We start from the raw sequence: 20,657 nt of genomic DNA, 5'->3' as shown, positions 1-20,657 counted from the left end.
CATTTCAATGCTCCAATAGGAAAAAACAGTCTGTAAGTGTTGTTTGCTCTTTGTTTCATGCTCTATATCAAAGCGTGCTATATGTTATAGGGTCTGGAGGCCCTGTCACCCCAGACAAAGTGGCTGAATCCAAGGCTCTGAAAATAAACCGAGGGCGAGTTAATGGCAAGGCAAACACACTGTGCTGGCAACTGGGCCGCTCTGGCTATTTTCACCCTGACATCAGATCTAAACTCTCATTTTCCAGCCCTGTGACCTTCACACCTCCCTCACCGAACCCCCTTCCCCCTCCATCTATCGTTTCTCTCTTTCACTGCCGAGACTAAATCGTCTGACCCGACCTCTTAACTCTGACCCCGGAGGTCTGCCGTCATGTCAGCGCTGCTGATGGGGGGAGCAGAGGTAAGTGCGCTGAACCAGGGCCTCAACACATAAAACACGTCGCCTTTATTACCACACTGTGTCAACACACTAAACCAATGTCATGAATGTGGGTTATTTATTATTTAGGGATGCACAATATATCTGCAGTCAGGCTTGTTTCAATTCTCTAAGAAAACACAATCACTTTCATACTGCCATCCAAATAAGTCAATTTCAGCAAATGCAATGTGCATTTTAATGTCTTTCCGGTGCAGTAATGCATTATGTGAACTCTCAACTGTCTCATCGACCCACATCACAGACACACAAACCAGACAAAGGCCTGCTACTTATGAATTCATGTCTCAAACACTCCCACCAAAGCAGAAACAAGACTTATTGTGCACTGCAATGCAAAGCACACTGGTTTTATATTACTATGAAATAATATTCAAGTTGAATGGGTTCTAAAAGAGAAAACACTGCCAGAGTGAGCTTGACCAAAAAGGGAAATATATTAAACACTTGTAAATATTTTAGTAACTAAAACAATATTATTCATTTCATTCTACCCTTGTGCAATATGTTTAAAAAGCCTTAAGGGACATAAAAAATGCTACTCCTTCACTATGAACTTTTTTAGACTTTCTGAGGTGCAGGACAAAACTTCAAGTAACTCCAGACTAAACTAGTCGACCATCCCTAGTTTGGCCAAATCTTGGCAGTGCATAGTATCAAAACATCTCGTTGAGAATTGAATGCTTTTGAAAAAAGTCTTATGCCCACCAAGCCTGCATTTATTTAATCAAAAATACAGTAAAACCATACTGCGAAATATTATTACCATTTAAAATCAGCATCATTACGCCAGTCTTCAGTGTCACATGATCCCTCAGAAATAATTCTAATATGCTGATTTGCTGCTCAAGAAACATTTCTTATTATTATCAATGTTGAAAGCAGTTGTGCTGCTTCATACTTTTTTGTGAAAAACATGACATGGATTCTTTCAGGATTCTTTGAGGAATAGAAAGTTCAAAAGAACAGCATTTATTTGAAACCGAAATCTTTTGTAACACTATAAACGTCAGCATCCTTGCTGAATGAAAGTGTACATTTCTTTCAAAAAGAGCTATTGAACTCAGATGTTTAACAGTAGTGTACACTAGATTAAACATATTAAACACACTGTTTACTTGAAATACACTAGAAACATTTAAAAACACATCATCTAGAGAGTAAACTAGTGCACCACCACAAAAATCAACACAGACAGAAAGGAGTTTGCTAGATGAGCGAGTATTTTTTTACTAATTGAAACAAGACCCTTGTGCTGGCTTCGACTCAAGTACAGAAGGGATAGAGAAAAGAGAAGAAACAAGCCCCAATTCAAACAAACTTTTCCCTCATACGCCTCGCTGTTGGTGGTCTCAAATTAACCAAATCAAAAAGCAACTTCTGTCAGATTGGCAGCCAATGGAGGACTCGGGGAAGGGTGAAAATCAGGCAAAGAGGGAGGACGCTGGACTCATAAGCGTTACTGAAGGAGTGAGAGGTTAGGTGATTTGGTAAGCAAAGCACGGCTTTTTACACTATAATGACTGAAGAGAGGATCAGAGTTCATGTACAGCCTTTTTAAAGACACATTCAGCCATATTAGAGCAGTATTACAGGATCGCTTCACCTAAAAATGAAAACAGACATCATTAACTCACCCTCGCGCTCTACTAGGGTTGTGACGGTGAGGAAATTTTCCCACCGGTTAATACTTTCAAATAGCGGCAATTCGGCATAAAGCAATTGTTCGTTTGAATTTTCTCTCTTTTCCTTGCTTTCCTTCGCTTTTAAATAGCTTGTAAAAGTGGCGTGCGCATTTTACTTTCACTTTCAAATAGCAGAAATTCGGAGTAAAGCAATTGTTAGTTTTTAGTTCGTTTGAATTCTCCCTTTTCCTCGCTTTCCTTCGCTTTTAAATAGCTTAAAAGCGCCGTGCGCATTTTACTTTCACTTTCGAATTAGCGGCAATTAGGCGTCAATTGCTTGAATGCAACAACAAAATACAACGTCAAACTCACTTTAGCGTATATATAAAACATAGAACTTTTATTAACAAAACAAATAGAAATACACCATGCTATAGGGCAGGCTATGCCTAATATAAAATAACAAATCACTTACATAAAGTTTAAATGTACAAAACTGGAAACAAGTAAACATGTATAATACATAACCAAATAAATAAGAAACGTAGAATGTTTATTAGCAAAACGAGTAAGAAAGCTTTGAGGCACGGCATACACCTTGATGTCAAATAAAATAAATAAATGACACAGAGTTTAAATAAAGTAAAAATCAGCAAACAATGTGGAACCAATTAACTAATAAATAAATGTTTAAAAAAACTTCCAAAATCACCTTAGATTAACGGCAAAAGTCAACAGGCTTTTCAAAATCCAAAATAATGACAAACAGGCGCTTTTGCATTTCGTATCGAAACTAAATCATCCGTGATCGTCTTGTCTGTCTCACCCCACTCTTCTTGTCAGTCAGCTTGACTCACTCTCCTCACTGTAGAAATGAAATCTGATCTGTGATGCAACTGTCGTTCAACTGCATTGAGCAGCCGCGTTCAGTTTTTAATTGTAGTGTCTGTTCTTTTACTGAACGAAATGATTTTTATTACTATAAAAAATCTAAACGACGGTGGGGGTCGGTGACGCGGTGGGCAAGTGACGTAAACGGTGTTGCGGCTTAACACCGGTATCACCATCAGCACCGTCTATCGCGGCAAGCCTACGCTCTACCAAACATGCTTTTATAATAACAACAAACGTACATATTTGGGGTGAACTGACCAAGCTAAGTATAAACTAAAATGAGCTAAAACATCGGTGGATACATACTGTAGATCAGGGGTCGCCAACAGTGGCACGCAGAGGGATAATCGCTGGCACGCGAGTAATATGGAAAACTGCATACTGACGTACATTTTGAGATAATAACTTCTCATAGTCACACAGCCTGTTAGGAGCTATAAATACTATTAAAGTGTGAGAATTAACTTGCGCTAGTCTACGGATGCGCGCGCGACCGCTGCACATACTAGGCACTTCAGATCATAGCCTCAGCGGTCTCACAGCGCTCGTCAATGTCAAAATGACTGAGATGGCCAATCAAATCAAAGTAGGCGGGGTTTACTGTTCACAGAAGCAGAGCGTGACACTTCAGTTTAACGTTAAAAGAGAGTGAGGTAAGATGAAGCTGCAAACCATTTAATATTAGTCAACGATACGTTTTACGATAGAAATGTTAAATGACCAACAGCTATATCCAGTGATGCAAACTACTCGATTTTTTTTTTCTCAAATATGACCATTTTGAGAGAGATATGTTAAAATTGTCTGCGTCTGTGTCTCTCTCTACAAACAATGAAGCTGAGTTTAGTTACTTAAAAAACTGTGTGTTGGCACAGTGGTTAACCAGAATAATAAAAAATGGCACGTTATGCCGAAAAGGTTGCTGACCCCTGCTGTAGATCGTGAATTTTGACATTTCAGTCCTATGCTAACAAGCTCTCACTTGCTCAAGCCTATGGGAAGATTTCGGACTAGCAGTAAGAGCCCAATGCTGAAATCTCTCAGTCTTTTTCCTGTCCTGCACTGCAATCACAAATCCAATCTCAACAGCACGCAACGAAAGTGCAGACCGCATTTAAACGGCTAACTGACAGTTCCATGGGGCCGTAGCTTATTAATGAAAGAAAAACAAGTGAAAGAGATTATGCTGCATAACCGAGCACGCTTCAAAGGCACTTTGATGAGGGGAAAAAAAGAAGAAAGGGCAGAACACGCCAAACTAAATGTGTGGTAATTGTTTATCTTTCTCTCAGACCACTTTCTTTCATTTCAAGCCCTCATTTCCTATCGTTTCATGCTGGCGTGATAGTGTGGCTTACGGGACGGGCACAGAGACGGTAAAGAAAGGAGCGAGGGTTTTAAGTCAGTTTACTTGAAAGCTGAATGAGATGGGTTGGGTTCTGCAAGCATACAGGATAGAAGAAAAAAAAGACTTCTGCTATACACTAGGACTGTGTCTCAGAACCTAGCCTACCTAGACAGCATTTCTGGGCATCATAGAAGCATTCAAACTCAAAAATGCTTTCAGTAGGCAACTCAATGTATTGAATTTTTTTAATTTTGCTTTTTTTTTAGTTTGGTTGTGAGTTTAATCAATTTAAAGGGTTGACAAAAATGAACACGGACGAAAGTGTGACCATCTGTGCAAGCACAAGCAAAAATGTATAACACTAGAGTAAGAAACCAGCACTTGTTCCCACCTGCCTCTGCATTCCTGAGGATTTATACAAGAGCAGAGAGAGAGAGATACAGAAACATGTACAGCAAACAGGATGAGGACTCTATTATAGAGATGTAGAGAATAGACGAGAAGGGTGCTTTGTGCTGGCTCCAAACAGCACATGTACAATCTCCAGGGTTCCCACTCCTTTTCATCACTGAATTTCCATGACTTCTGGATAGATTCGAAGAAAGATGGGCAAAACAAAGGTTGTACTCACAAGGAACAATATTTTAGAGCTGAGCATAACTAGAAAAAAAACTGTACAGAAATGTTCATAACTTAAGATTTTTTTTATTTACATTAATTTTCAAGACTTAGAAATTGCAACTTTATCAGTTCTTCATGACAGTGGGGCCCTGATTCTCAAAAGCAATGCTTGTATCTTCTTCACTTATGATGTCTTCAATGGAAAAAACAAAAGTCTGTTAGCATGCTAAAAACACTGCTCCTGACACTAAAAAGTCACACTACCGTTCAAAAGTTTAGGATCAGTCATTTTTCATGTTTTTCAATTCTCTTAGTGTTATTGGATAAAAAAAATACAGTAAAAATAGTAATATTGTGAAACATTAGGGCCTTTCGCACCGCAGGAACCTTTTCATAGTACCAGAACTAATTGTGGAACTACCCACTTTTTGGCGTTTTCGCACCACCGGAACTGGGAACGATTTTAGTACCGGACTGCCTTTTTCGAGAACCAAATTAGCTCCTACTCTGGAGCAGGGTTTAACCAGCACAACTGGTACTAATCGTGACGTAAGTAGACATTGATTGGCCAAACGCGTACGAAAACGCCCTCACACGCCATGATTTAAAACGCCGTGTAAACATACTGTAAACATTGTGTCAACTTATTTCGCAAGTATGGAGAACAGCGATAGATGGACGGACGCTGAAGTAGGCACTTGTAGCAAATGTAGCACTGCCAGTTGTTGTTGGAGATTCTTAGTCCTCCTTTCCGTTCTTTCAATCGCTTTACGTATACGTCGACTTTCCATGTCCATTATTGTGAAACCCGCGAGACACAACAAAAACACAGCTCCGATCACAGCGTCCTCCATCCTCCTGTTGTTAACGTTGTTTTTCTTTGTTTCCGTTGTTGAACGCCGCGCACAAATGACGTCGCTGTCGACCGGTTCCTAGTACACACTGTCGGTGCGAACGCAACCCTTTAAATGGTACTGGGAAATAGTTTGCGCAAAATCGTCCCAGTACTTTAGTACTGTCCATTTAGTTCTGGAACTAAAGCGCCCTATAATTAATAGGGCCCTATAAAGGCCCTATAATTACAATTTAAAAGAACTGTTTTCTATTTCAATACATTTACAGTTAAAATGTAATTTATTCCTGTGATGCAAAGCTGAATTTTCAGCATCATTACTCCAGTTTTCAGAAACATTTTTATTATTATTGCTGAAAACGTTTGTGCTGCTTAATATTTGTGTGTAAACGATAATTTATTTATTCTTTTTTTTTTTGATGATTCTTTGATGAATAGAAAGTTCAAAATAACCCAAAACCTTTGAATGTTAGTGTATATCAGCGTTTTCACTTTTTCTGGTCCAAAACAATGTACTCATAAACTAAATCACCAAACTTTTTTTGAGATTAAAGAATTAAAGCTTATAATAGCTACATAGTTCACCTAAATTACATTTACTGTGCCATTATTCTATAAATAAAACTCATCTTTAATGTCACTGAAACTCACTTCAACTCAAAGGAACTTCTTGGTCTTAAAATACAAAGCAAACAACAATAAATAAAATGTTGTGCAACATCACAAGGCCCCACGCAAAGCAGGGGAAGGGGAAAAAAGGGAGGCACTGACAAAAGTCAATAAATATTAAAATCAAAAATGTTTCTAAGAATCACAGCTAAATATAACAATGGAAAACATGAACAGATGTTGTCTATTTTGGTTTAGCATGCTACAAATTCTGCAATGCATGCATCACGCTAATGCATGGGAATTAACTCATGTTCTCTCAGTTCTTGGCCCAATTCGTTTCAATACATTTGTCCCAGATGAACAGATGAGAGGTTACGGTCAACCAAAGAAGCCTGTTACAGTAGGAGAGCATGAGCGCAATCCCTCTTGACTACACTAGAGGGACTTTCACTGAAGTAGCAACTCCATACATTGCTGTAAGAAACATACCTGCCAAACAGGGGTCCTTTCATAGACTCTGGGGTCTTCCAGTTGCAAAATTTAAGGAGTTAAATGAAACACTCGTGCTTTAAAAGACACATTAAACTCCCTCTACATATTAGTCATTCTTAAGCATGCTTAACGGTGGCACATTTGCATCAAGGTTGGCCTGAGCACAGTGCAAGCATTATCCATTTAACCCACTGAAATTCCTCAGGTTTCCGACATTAACTTAGCAGCAAGCGGCTCTTCAGACTAATGAAAAGCCTCTCCAGATGACCGGCAGCCCGCAAACAAACATACAAAGACGACCCCAATGCACTTCTCAGATGCTTGTTTCCTTTCGCCTGGATGTGGAATTCACAGAAAGCTTTGGGAAACACCTGGTGGATGGAGTGGGAGGCAGGTGTAGGGAGGGTGGAGGGGGGACACATCTCTCGCCAGAACCCCACAGACCTGCTCATTCCACCCCATTAGACACATTCAGAAGCCTGAAAGCTCGGGCACAGTCGAGGGCCAAACAGCCATCAGCAGCTCAGGCACAGAATGGAGCCGGCAGGGCCAGGAAGTCACGTCTCGAACTGGACGGCGGTCTGGCTCGACTGCAGTGAGAGGAACGGAGCAGGCTGGCACTGGGCACAGCCTCCCCAAAGGACTCCAACCACTGCCTTTGTGACCAGTCAAGTTTAAACGGAGGCCAGTTAAAGTTCTTGGCATTGTGTCTGGTTGTTTGTGTTTACGGTCTGCTCCAGTACTTCTTTCACAACAACTAAATAATATATATTCAGTATAATAAAAGTATACTTATCTTAAAAAAAAACCTAACATGAAAAACACATTGCCATTCAAATGTTTGGGATCACCAAGTTTCATAAAAAAAAAAAAAAAAACTTTTATTCATCAAGGATGCATTAAATTGATCAAAAGTGACAGTAAAGAAATCTGATGTTGCAAAATATTCGTATTTCAAATAAATGCTTTATATTTATATCAAAACGTTATATTCAAAGAATCCTGAAAAAAAAAATTAATCAAGGTTTCCATAAATATATATGAAGCAGCATGACTGTTTTCAAAATTGATAATAATCAGAAATGTTTCTTGAGCAGTAAATTAGCATATTAGAATAATTTCTGAAGGATCATGTGACGCTGAAGACTGGAGTAATGATGATGAAAATTCAGCTTTGATCAGAGAAATAAATTACATTTTACAATCTATTTTAAAAATAAACATTTATTTTAAATTGCAACAATATTTCACAATATCTCTTTTTACTGTATTTTTAATCAAATAAATTCAGCCTGTAAATTCAACCCTTCACTCAAGTACTGTATGTAAATGTAGTTATATTTTATGGATACATAAAGTTATAACTCACCCAAAAGTTAAAACTCTGCCATCAATTACTCACCCTCATGTCATTACAAACCTGTATGTCTTTTTTCTGTGCAACACAAATAAATATATTCTTAAGAATGTTTTTGCCCAAACAATGGAAGTAAATGGGGTCCAAAACAACACTGAACCCCATTAACTTTCATTGCATTGACAAAAAAAACTCCTGTGGCATTATTCAAAATGTAAATGATGACCATTTTAATTTTTTGGGTGAACTATTCCTATAATAACCTCAGTTCTTAATGAGGTGACAAGAGTTCTGAAGGTATTATTTATTCTGTTATATATTGCACTGTGACATTTTAGAACACACTGACACATTAAAATTAAACATGTGCAAACTTTTACATTCATGTACTTGTGCAGAGTGTGTTTGAGGCCTAACGTTCAAATAAATCTACCTGTCCCTATATCACTTATGCAACAATTATACACAAACATATATCGACTCCAGCACCGTGCTTTGCCAATAGACACAGTGAAGGTACACAGTGTTCTGTGGCTGAAAAGAAGGGAGCCGCACTAATGCGATGGAAATGAGCTCTAAGCAGTGTGGAGCATGAGAGCTCAGGGGCTCTGAGGAGACACAGCGGGTTCTGAGCTCTTAGCAGAGGTGCAGGGGGTCATTCTGAAACAACACACTGACATGGATTTCAACAAGACATTCCCGGACAGCCACAATAATACCATATGCCTTCGTGTTAAAGGAATATGGACAATTTTCTCATCATTTAAACTCCCTCATGTCTTTCCAAACCCTTCCGCAAAATACAAAAAGAGAATTTAAAGACTTTTCCATGCTCTTTTGCAATTATAATTAATGGTGAATAGGGCTTTTAAGCTTCAAAAAGATGCAAAAACATCATAAAAGCAGTTTACATAACTCTTCTGTTGTCATACGATCACTTGTGTGTGAGAAACAGATCCAAATTTAGGACATTAGTGATTGAAAAGCTTCCCTAGATTTCATTGGCATGTTTTATGAGAGAAGATTCATGAACAAATCACTCTTTTGAATCTTGTAAATGAATTGGTTCATTGTTCATTCAATGATTCATTTATGAATTGGAATGATTTATTAGTCATTTAACTCATTAGCTGCATTTACATGCACCCAAATAATCCATCTAATAATCAGATTGAGGGCTCAATCAGACTCAAAAGCCTTCGTGCAAACACCTTAATCGATGCAACTAAGATCGAATGAAAATTTCAATTGGATTGAAAGGAGCGGTGCAGACTTAAAATAATCTGATCGACAGGAAAAAATGGAGCATGTAAAAGGTTGAATCAGACTATTTTCACAATCGGATTCAAAAATACCTTGCGCAGTGCTGTGATGCAAGTTCACAAAAGTTTCAAATCTTACAAACATGCATATGTTTATTTCCTTGCCATGCCTCGTGAAATGGTCAGTGGATGAGACTAAATATTTACTTAAAAACTCTGCTGACAAATATGTTCTCGTTCATTTTAAATTTCTTTTTAGAAGGCAAAATCATCTGGGCACTGCACATTAGCTGACGTTTTGTTCAGAAGAGATGCAATGCATGTAAAAGCATATGTGAAATGCAATGTTCAGGGTTCATATAAACAGAACTTTCAGATTGTAGGTCTGTTTATCACATAAAGATATCATATGGGTTCAGATGATACTTTAATGACGCTTTTATGTCCTTTTCAAAGCTTGAAAGCTTCAGTCCTCATTTATTGTAAACCGCATTGAAAAGTGCAACAAGCAGCATTAGGAGTTGGAATTACATGAGTTGATTTTTATGTGAACTACTGGATTTGAAAAGGTGGGTTCTGGATGTAGGTGAGAAACAGACAACCTTCTAACCCCAGACTAATCTCTCAGTGCACAATGGCAGGAGGTGAATGAGAGGGGTGAGTGGCACTCATCCTCTGATGTGAGAGCTGCGCTGGGAGAGATTACCCAGAGCTGGGCTCCAACCGAGCTCTATTCACTATTCCACATGCACAGCTCTGCAGAAACCGGCTCCACGGAGAGCGTTCAACAAAGACAGAGACAGAGAGAAAGACAGACGCACAAACAACTTCCAGGACTGCAGATACAGGCTGAGGTTGAAAGTTTCAGTAGACTAACACGATACTGCAGTGCAGAGAAACAGTGAATTAAGATACGCAGCGGCTTTACGCTCACTGAGGAAATTATGTCACGGTTTCTAATAGAGTGCAGCACTGATACGAAAACAATCGATATCAAAGCTGTGATAAAAGACAATGGATCATTCTACTAAACAGGTTCCATTTGTGTAGCTCTTAAATAAATATAAATTTATATATCACTATGAAATCTTATTTTTTTAAAGAAAACTTTAAAGGAAATTAACTATTAAATAAATAAAAAAGGCATAATGAAATTATCAGCCTATACATGTTTATTTAATATATAGGTTAAAATTTCTAGAAATATCATATTAAAATGTCAACCATGCTACATTTCTGAAGGCATAATTAACATTCGGTCACATTTGACCAGAAAATTTAACATTTTGAATTTTTTTTTTTCTTCATCGGAATGAGATGACACTTGGGTTACTTTTGTCACATTAGCTATGTGAACCAAAAAAAAATGAATATGAAAAAATTATTGACATGATTTGGATATGTTAAAGGGTTGAAAAATAAAAAGTAACACTCGGTACCTTCATGGTCAAACAAGACCGACATAGGAAATTAATGGGGGGAAAAAAATCAGAATGGAATGAAATTTGGTCACTTTTGTCACATTAGTTATGTAAAAAAAAAAACATGTGGATAATACAAATTTTATAAATATTGCATTGTATCATAAAATCTCCCCAAAATTCTAAATAATAATCAACCAAAAATATTATTGAAAAAAATTATATAAGGCAAATTTTCTTGAAAAAAAACAAAAAACATTTCAAGGCTTCGGTCCCTTTTGACCATGAAGGTACCAAGTGTGCTCAGAGGGTTAACTTAAGGTGCCACAATGCAATTAAATACATATTATTTGCGTGACATAAAAACACTTACAAAAAATTAAATCTTACCATATTAACTGGAAAAAGCACCCGTTTCATAGAATGATGCTAAAATGCAAAAAAAAGGATAGATAAACAACACATGCAATTGAATAACTGAGCTGAGCTCCAATGTGAAAAATTGATGAGTGGTTGCATCCAAGATATTTTAAAAAATGTCCAAAAAGCTCCTTTTCATAATGGGAATTGGGGCTGTCAAGCTCCAAAAAAGGACCATAAAAATGATCCATATGATTTGTTTGCTATATTATGAAGACATACAATAACTTTGTGCAAGAAAAAGACAGAAATAGTACTCTGAAATTCAAATATGCTGCATCAAGACACATCATGCCAGGTTTTAATGATGACAAGAAACTTGGAGTTGTATGCCTTGAGCAGGAATTTTTGAACTGAACATAAGCATGAATGAGATTTCAGAGCAATGGATGGGTAAATGACAGAATCATCATTTTTAGGTGCACTATTCCTTTAAAGAGAGGAATGTTTAAATAAAGATTAGGGCCGTCTACCTTTCCAATAACACTATCAGGTGACACCGTGAACTACAGTAGCTCTGACCTCTTCCTCAACCGCTAATAGCTTCTACAGTCAGCCGCATATGTTCCCTCTTCCTCACCGTCAGCTCTGGGCCAGTCCGTCACTTTTATTTACATTCTTGTTCTCTCTCACCATCTCCGTCCATCGTATATGAATCAGCTGTTCAGCTGCCCAGCATCTCCAACACGCTTTACACTCGGCCACACCTGTGCAAGCACTTACACAGAGTTCCCTCTGGACCGCTTTACCGTCGTCCTCCATCGTCCTCCAACACGGCGCCAAGTCCCTTGTTCGCAAAAGATGCTGAAAACCAACTACAAGCCAAGCGTGAGGCTGCGGAACAGCTAACGGTGTCAGAATCGCAATAAGCTACACAACAGAGCCAAATCTGGAAGCATACCTCCACATTTTCCGTGGCCTGTCCACACCATGAGGCTTAAGGGCTGAAAAGCAGGCATGCGATTGCGATATTGAGATAGCGCTGATTAATTTTGCAGGTCAGTCTGATGCCAAGTTCACTGCACGTCAAATATATTAGCTTTCCACATTTCAGAGTAGTTTTAAAATAGTCCAAGTGTTCCAGCAAAATCTAGGAACATTTAGTGTTGCCATATGACCTGGGATTGGCAATGCTAACATTATGTAATTGAAAAAACAAACTTGACAAGCTAAAATAAAAAGTGGCCTGGTGAGTGAACTTAAAGGGAACGAGCCGTTTTAGGGGGGCGTGGCAGAGTCTTAACTTTGATAAAGAATATCTCTTTGGTTTTGAGACTTTAGTCTTTGTAACTTCAGGGATCTTATCTATGCACGATCAGCTTGTAACACTCCAAAGAGAAAGGAAAACTTGAAATCGCATCATATGACCCCTTTAAGTTCTTTTGGACTGATGCATGCAACACCCGCTGAGTGGCATTAAACAGCTTGAAAGATCAAAGACAATTTTTAATATAACTCCGACTAGATTCGTCTGAAAAAAGAAAGTCATATACACCTAGAATGCCTTGGGGGTGAGTAAAACGCAGCCTAATTTTCATTTTTGGGTGAACTAACCCTTTAAATGTACGTGCTGGATTTATAACATAATAAATGTTAAAGAATGTTTTATAACAAAACAAACAAACAAATTAAAGAACTAAAAAAATACATTTAAAAACAAATAAATAAATTACCACAGAAAATTTGTAAAATAAATGAAAAATATGCGTAATGTAATTCAGATGCTTAAAAATGCTTGTGGTTGCCAATCCACTTTAACTGAACTTTTATCACCAATGTAAGTTCTCAAAAAAGAAGAGGAAAGAAAATGAAGATTTGTTGAAGGTGTGCAACTACTGTACGAGTTGTTAAATACAAATTGATGCTCATCTGGATTCGAAGGTGTTGTGAACCAAGATAAACTGATGCGTAACACCTCTTGTAGGACATTCTAAGATATGCATAACTATACAAGAAAGGAGTTTCATACACAAAACAAACTAGAAAAAACAGAGAAAGAAAGAGACAAGAAATGTATTTCCTCACTCCTCTCCAGTTATTGTCATCTAAAAATAAATACTCTTTAAATATGCTTGTTAGCTGAATTAAAGCTTGAATATGAAATTGTATTTATATAAATATAAAATATATATAATATAAATATAAAAATATAAAATTAATATTAGATGAAAACCTTAAACTTAAAAAATTGGTTTGCCTTGACAACTAACTAAAATAAGTATTAAAATTAAATTGAAATATTTAAAGACATATTAAAAATGCTAAATTGGAGTATTTAAAAATATAGAAAAATTAAAATGAAAATATAAAAATAAAAGCTAATTCAAAAAAAGTCCATAAATAAAACAAATTTAGCACTGATCCTCCTATACTGTATCTACCATCTCACAGGAAGGAGGAAGAGATATTTCCTGAAGTGTGGCACTGCGGTCGCTCCAGGGCGGGTCATTGGGGAGCAGTAATGAGAGAAACAGATCACAGCGGCAACCGAGCGGAGAGGTGTGATGCTGGCGGACGACAGACGATTAACACCTTTAACAGGTGTCTACATCAACTCCAAAACAAAAAGCCAACCACTGTGGCCTGCCTCTTGCCCAACAGTGTGATAGAGAGGATACATGCATGTAAAATATTTAAGAAAGTAAATACTTGTACCCGCCGGAATGACTTGTTTTGATGCATACTGTTTTACTATTCAGCAAAGTGCAGTGTATGGAAAAAGTTTTTGAAAGCAGCACAATTTATCTTAAACTTCACTTCAGAACTGTACCAGAAGATTTATGCAGCCAATTTAGGTAGATGCACAAGATAAAGGTGCATTTTGCTGGATGATACTACAGTGGTTGTGGACTCCATACTGCCACCTATCTATGTGGATGCAGAGTAAAGACGTTTTACGTCATTTCTTTCGGTGCATGTTCAATATGATATTGCAGTACATCAGCACCCAGTTAGGTTAGATGACATTGATGAGTGCAAACAGAAGATGAACAGAAATGAAGGTTTATGTTGAATAAGAGATGTACCTTATAGTGCATCTTGGGACACGAATGGACGTAGAAACCCAGATAGTAGTAGGAAAGTTTGGGCGACTGCTGCTGCAACTGCCTGGTGAAGGCAATCTCCCTGCAGAGAGAACCAGAGCAGAAATAATGCTTTGCAGGCATATGGGTCATGCTACAAAACATGTAACCACTTAGTTTGACATTACTAGCTCTTTTACAAGAAAACGCTTCCCCGCCAAAGACGAGTTTTTACGGCTTTTCGTGTTTTCATTGTTATACACTCGGGGGCGCTATTACGCATCTTCTAAACGAGTACAAAACATCCTGAACAAAAACACACGTGAACAGGACGGAGAAACTAGCGATCTCTTATGTAAACAGATGCATATGAAAAATAATGCAATCATCAGCAATAGACAGCATATAAATGAAAACTGCATAATGTTACAGAGTAAAATGTTGATCCAGGAACTGGTGTGTATGTCTGTGCAAGCTTTGGAGGTATTGATGAAGATGTAGTTTTTGATAAAAATGTGATTTTCTCACTTTTTTGCTCAAAATTATGCATTTTTAATGAAACCTACTTATATTCAAGTGTTGATAAAAAAAGAATGCTTTAAGCTAGAATAAAACTGAATTTTTTTTTTTTTATTAAAGTAGAGGCTCTGATCTTGGTGTATTGCATATTCAAATATACATACAGCAAAATATACTGTAGGCCATCAAATTTTAGTGAAAATCATCAAAATCGCTGGCGGTGGCTGGCAACTTTTTTCAAAAATGCTGGCAGGGAAAGAGTTAAAGGGATTTTTTAAAGATATTTAGAGATATGACACTTAACTTGGGGAAAAAGAAGCAATTGACAATAAAACTAATTTATTCAGTTTTTTTGTACACAACTATAATAAAAAAAACATTATATATAACTATTAACGGTTCATAATTATACTATTATGATGTGTAGAATCAGGATATGATGCTTAAAGTAGATAAAACATCACCAGACTTGCTGCATGTGGACCAGATCAACGGTTTCCCTCATAAACAGCCATTTAAATGTGTATCTGGAAGTGCAGAAAAAGAGGAAGGGGAGGAGAAAAACAAAAGGGAGCTGAGACAATAAAAACAGGAGGAAAAACCGAGGAGATTTATACTTCCTCCTGCGAGCAATCAAGGAGCTCCCGCTCTCTCTCTCTCTTCAGTTCTCGCTTTATTCCCTGCACAAACACGTTTCTCTTTTCCATAAATAAATCCTGCTCTTTCTTCTCTCTTCTTCTGCATTTTGTACACCTCACACTCTCTGTCTTCCCAAAAATTGTGGGGGGGGGGTCTTTTTTTTATTGAGGGAAAAGGAGAGGAAGATAGAGAGAAGCCAAAGCAAAATAAAAGTGGAGGAAAATGAAAGAGAAAAATAGCGAAGGGAAAAGAAGCGACGACAAACAGCGAGGTGCTGGAAGGTCATGCGGTCGCTGCCAGGTTCCCGGGTTCCCATCCCCTGGTGACAAAGCCTGGCTCTCCGTGAATGAGAGACGGATAAGAAGAGGCTGTGGAATCCATTCACAAAAAAGATGGAAAAAGAAAGGGCAGCCCCCTCCCTCCTCAGCGCTGGCAGCAGCTTGAAGTCTCCATTATCTCCTCTTCAGCACTCTGACACCCCTACACAAGCCACACACAAGCCAATTAAGCCATAGCGCTTACCACCGACAAGACGTCTGCTTAATATTAATGTCACACACACACACACACACACACACACACACACACACACACCCACACACATCCAGAGCAGGAGATTTCCTGCATCCACATAACACAGTGTCTAACTATTATAGGAAATGTAAACAAAACAGCAGTCAATGAAACAATACAACATTGAATTGAATTGAACAACATACACGTGGGTAAAGTTTTTCAAAACAGTAAATATCATTTATTAAAATAAACATAAATGCGTCTTCTTTAAAGGACATTAAAAAGTTATTTTTACTGAGTAACAAGAAAAATATACTAATTAAAATAGGGTGAATTTGACTAAACCTGTCAAGAACATACAAATAAATTCAAACAAATTTAAATAGCATGGTAAAATGTTTAGACAATGTTACAAAAAAAATAAAAAATCTAAATAACATCTATTTCATTTATGCTAAATATACTTTGTTTTATTAACCCATTTTTAGGGGTTAAATATGACAAGAGTAATTTTTAATCAGATTCACCCAAAGACTTCTACAGAACGAACAGTGTAAATTAATTTTCAGCACGTTTAGGACTCGGAGGAAACTCATTTTGTTTATCTTTGCTGGCCATTCATCATTATTTTAACCGTCCGGCGCAGCATGGAGACACATTGCTAAACAGTGTCACATCCTGCGCTCAGACAGTCTCACTCAATCACACTGACACACAACAGCACAAAGACACTGACCCCGCGGCTGACACCAGCTGCTCTGAGCACAACAGAGCCCCGTGCCACTTCTCACTCGCACCTTCTTTTTATTCTTCTGTCTGTGAGAAATGAGACTCCCGAGGCCTCCAGACACCAAACTAGAAGTATAACACACACACACACACACACACATCTGGCATCTCCTGTAAAGTGTAACCTAATCAGGTGAGCAGCCCATGTGAAATATTCACACACATATGTGAAAGACAAAGAAATATAGGCCTGTAACTGTGGGTGTGTATGGATGCGTTTTGAAAATAACATGCACTGAACTGAGACAAGATTGTGCACTACTTAGGAGAGGAGAACCAGGAGGGATTCCCGTGCTGTTTGTCTGCAGCATTAATGCTGTTAATCTTTTGTTGGGAGGTAGTGTAGCCTAGTGGTTAAAGGTTTAGACTGGTAACCAAAAGGCTTAGGCTCAAACTAGTTTCAGTTTTGGATGTCCAAACAGACTCGCACTTAATTTCAAGTCGGATTATTTGTCAACTAAATGATCAGTTAAATGTTTTCACCTGAAAAGCTCAAAGATTAGTCAGAGTTTGTGATTGGCTGACCAACCTGAGAGCAGAGTAGGTGCCCAGTGAGAGCGAGGAGAATTCGGGGTGATAGTAGAGGTACACAGACGACACACAGGAGGGCAGGATGTCCAGAACTCCTACAGCTACTATTCTGCCATCCAACCAATACTGCTGATGGAACGAGCCGTAGCCCACATCAGGACCATCAGGAGCGGTCTCAGCCTGGAGAAGATGCGCGAAAGACAAAGACAAAATTTATTATAAATATGTAATTATTACACAATGTGTTTTTTTGTAGGCTTTTGCCTCTTTTCATTGGATGAGTGTGAAATTTTTTTTACTGGGGCCTGAAAACGAGAAGCAGGAAATTCTGCTGGTCAGATTCAAGCAAACATTACTCACATGATATTTATAAGTGGAAAAAAAATATTTATTCATTAGAAAATGTGAAAAATTATTATAATTTAAAATAATGGTTTACTATTTGAATATATTTTAAAATGTAATTTATTCCTGTGATGCAAAGCTGAATTTTCAGCATCATTACTCCAGTCTTCAGTGTCACATGATCCTTCAGAAATCATTCCAATATGCTGATTTGATGATCAAGAAACATTTCTGATTATTATCGATATTGAAAACAGTTGTGCTGCTTGTTTTTCTGGGAACAGTGATACATTTGTTTTCATGATTCTTTTTTAAACAAAGTTCAAAAGAGCAGCACTTATTATAATTAGGAGACTTTTGTTACATTATAAAATGTCTATACTGTCCATTTTGATTAATTTAATGCTTGCAGAATAAAATTACTCGCATCCTTCAACTGTTGTTCAATTAACAACCAATTAACAAATTTAATATTGAATATATCATTTGGACAACTCATACTTTGAAGCTGGGAACGGAATCGCTGCTCCAAAAACAAACACTGGTGAAATGTTTATCAAAATGGTTTGACTTCACTGTAATATATAAAGTAAAGGGCAAATAAAGGGCATATTCAACTGGAAAAACACATGAAGGGTGGGACTTGATTTTATGCATCAGGATTTGATTGGATGGTGAAAACAGTTGGAGGGGAGGGGCTGAAAAACTTCACAGCACTTTTTATTGACAAACTTTTTTGTGCATGTACTGATGAACTGTGCAAAATTATACCAGGAACAGTCAGTTTTGATCTCATTTAAACTTTAAGTTGAATTTCCAAATTTCTAACTTTTTGAATTTACAATATTATAAAGCAAATCAATTCAAATGACTGAAAAGGTTTGAAATATGTTCCTGTGTGTGATCCTGTGTAAAAACGAGTCAATCAATGCTCAAACAATTAGAAAGTCTGTGCTTGCAAAGGAACACAGGGTGTACAGTAGCTTGCTAATAGTTCCCACATGTGGGCTGAGAGCAGGGGTGTGGGTGTGTGTGTGTGTGGAGTGAAAGTCCATGCCAGGCACACATAATCTATGAGAGGCGATTTAATAAAAATCCTTGCATGAACAAAATCAATCTCCACACTGAAAGCCTGTGCAGGAGGGACCGAGGGGTCGTTTTTACCCTTTGTGTGAACGTGTGTGTAAATCAGTGAGTCAAACCACAAAAAAACAACAACTACAACTACTGTTGTGTCTGAAGATAAAAGCCCACATTCCTTCATGTGACATGAATGCACTCGTGTATGAATATATGTCTCCTGTTTTGAACGGCCGTAAAACCCCAAACCGTTACCTGCCCAAGATCATATTTCCCACTCAAACCTTCACGCTGGCTTTTTTCAATCAAGTGGTTAATCGAGAAGGGCGCTTTATTCACCCTAGTCTACCATTGAGACTTCAAACGTCTCGGCGGTAGGGGGCCTACGCAGCCGTAGCCGTAACGGGATCTCTCCGCGGCCCCCTTGGCCCATCTGGGTCCAGTTAGCCCTGCAGGAAGGCGGCTCGTTATCACAACACCAGGGGAGCGACTCGGCCAATCCATTCCGTATGAGAGGCTTTAGACGCTGCCGTGCCACGGTCACTCACCTCCAAATTAAAACCAACACAGAAACATCACAAACGCCACTCACAATGTTCAAACCTACACAGTAAAAAAATTTTGTAATGTTAATGGTAAAAGACAGTAAAAACCTGTTAATTAGTTAACGTTAAGGACCCTTACTATATATGGTAAAAAATAATTTCATCCACCTTATTTTTGAGGCAGGAGGTGCCATTACGCATTTTGTGAAAGAGCATTAAAGGGTTAGTTCACCCAAAAATGAAAATTCTGTCATAAATTACTCACCCTCATGTCGTTCCAAAACCGTAAGACCTCCGTTCATCTTCGGAACACAAATTAAGATATTTTTGATGATTTCTGAGCGTTCTCTGACCCTCCCATAGACAGCAATGCAATTACCACGATCAAGGTCCAGAAACGTAGCAAGGAGATCGGTAAAATAATCCATGTGACATCAGGGGTTCAACCGTAATTTTACGAAGCTACGAGAATACTTTTTGTTCGCAAAGAAAACAAAAATAACGACTTTATTCAACAATTTGTCTCCTCCGCGTCACCCTGGTGCCATTTTGGAGAATATCCACTGAACGTAAACAGCGTATGCTATTCTGTGTCAGGTGCGTCATGCGGATACGTTTTCTACATTGTTTGTACGGAGGTCTTACGGGTTTAGAACGACATGAGGGTGAGCAATTAATGACAGAATTTAAATTTTTGGGTGAACTATCCCTTTAAAGGAGTGGTTGATCAGCTTTTTTGTGTGTATGGGGTGCAGTGTAATGTGTTCATGCTTTGTTTTTAAAAAATGCATTATTTTCACATATTTTACCTACACTGCTGTTTCTGTTCTCGTCAAAACGGTCTGTTGTAGGGATGGGAAGATTCCCTGATTCCATCGGTAAAAAACGATTTATTTATATATAATTACTAGTGGATGCACTATACTTTTATTATTTAAAAAGTGACCAATAATCTGTGATCTATGTATTTGTTTGTCAAGCACGTTCTCTCATCACCGCTGCTGCTGCGTGAATATGACAAATCACAACACCACGGAGACCCGAGAAAAAACTGGGATTAAAGTCCAAAACCTGACTTGAAATAACCTAACAAATCAATCGGGGCTAAGCGGTTCCATAAAGTGTATTTTTATGATAGCAGTAACTGTAAAGGGACTATTGTAATGGGTAAATCAAATGTAAGCTAGTTCAGTACTACTAAGCTCAAATGAGTTAATGTGTGCTTCTTATAGCAGTTTAGAAGTCATTTTCTTTATTATTTATTTTCTTTTTAATTCAGTGATTTTAACTTTTAATTTAGTTATTTTAATGCTTTAAAGAGCAA

At 37.9% G+C, this 20,657-nt stretch overlaps 1 protein-coding gene across 7 annotated transcripts in view; it reads right to left on the bottom strand.

Annotated features, from left to right (window-relative positions):
* The window catches only part of LOC107679187 (arginyl-tRNA--protein transferase 1-like), a 98,951-nt gene that overhangs the window by 28,764 nt on the left and 49,530 nt on the right, over positions 1-20,657 (bottom strand). For all 7 annotated transcript variants that reach the window (XM_016474697.1, XM_016474700.1, XM_016474699.1 and 4 more), the window contains 2 exons: positions 17,362-17,543; positions 14,373-14,472 (listed from right to left, as the gene is read on the bottom strand). In XM_016474697.1, coding sequence (XP_016330183.1) covers positions 14,373-14,472; positions 17,362-17,543 — 282 coding nt within the window. The remainder of the gene's footprint in view (positions 1-14,372; positions 14,473-17,361; positions 17,544-20,657) is intronic.

This window comes from Sinocyclocheilus anshuiensis, unplaced genomic scaffold (genome assembly GCF_001515605.1).
Source record: "Sinocyclocheilus anshuiensis isolate Anshui unplaced genomic scaffold, SAMN03320099.WGS_v1.1 scaffold300, whole genome shotgun sequence".
NCBI lineage: Eukaryota > Metazoa > Chordata > Actinopteri > Cypriniformes > Cyprinidae > Sinocyclocheilus > Sinocyclocheilus anshuiensis.
The sequence above is the reverse complement of the archived record's forward strand: the minus strand, read 5'-3'. Positions and strand labels throughout refer to the sequence as shown.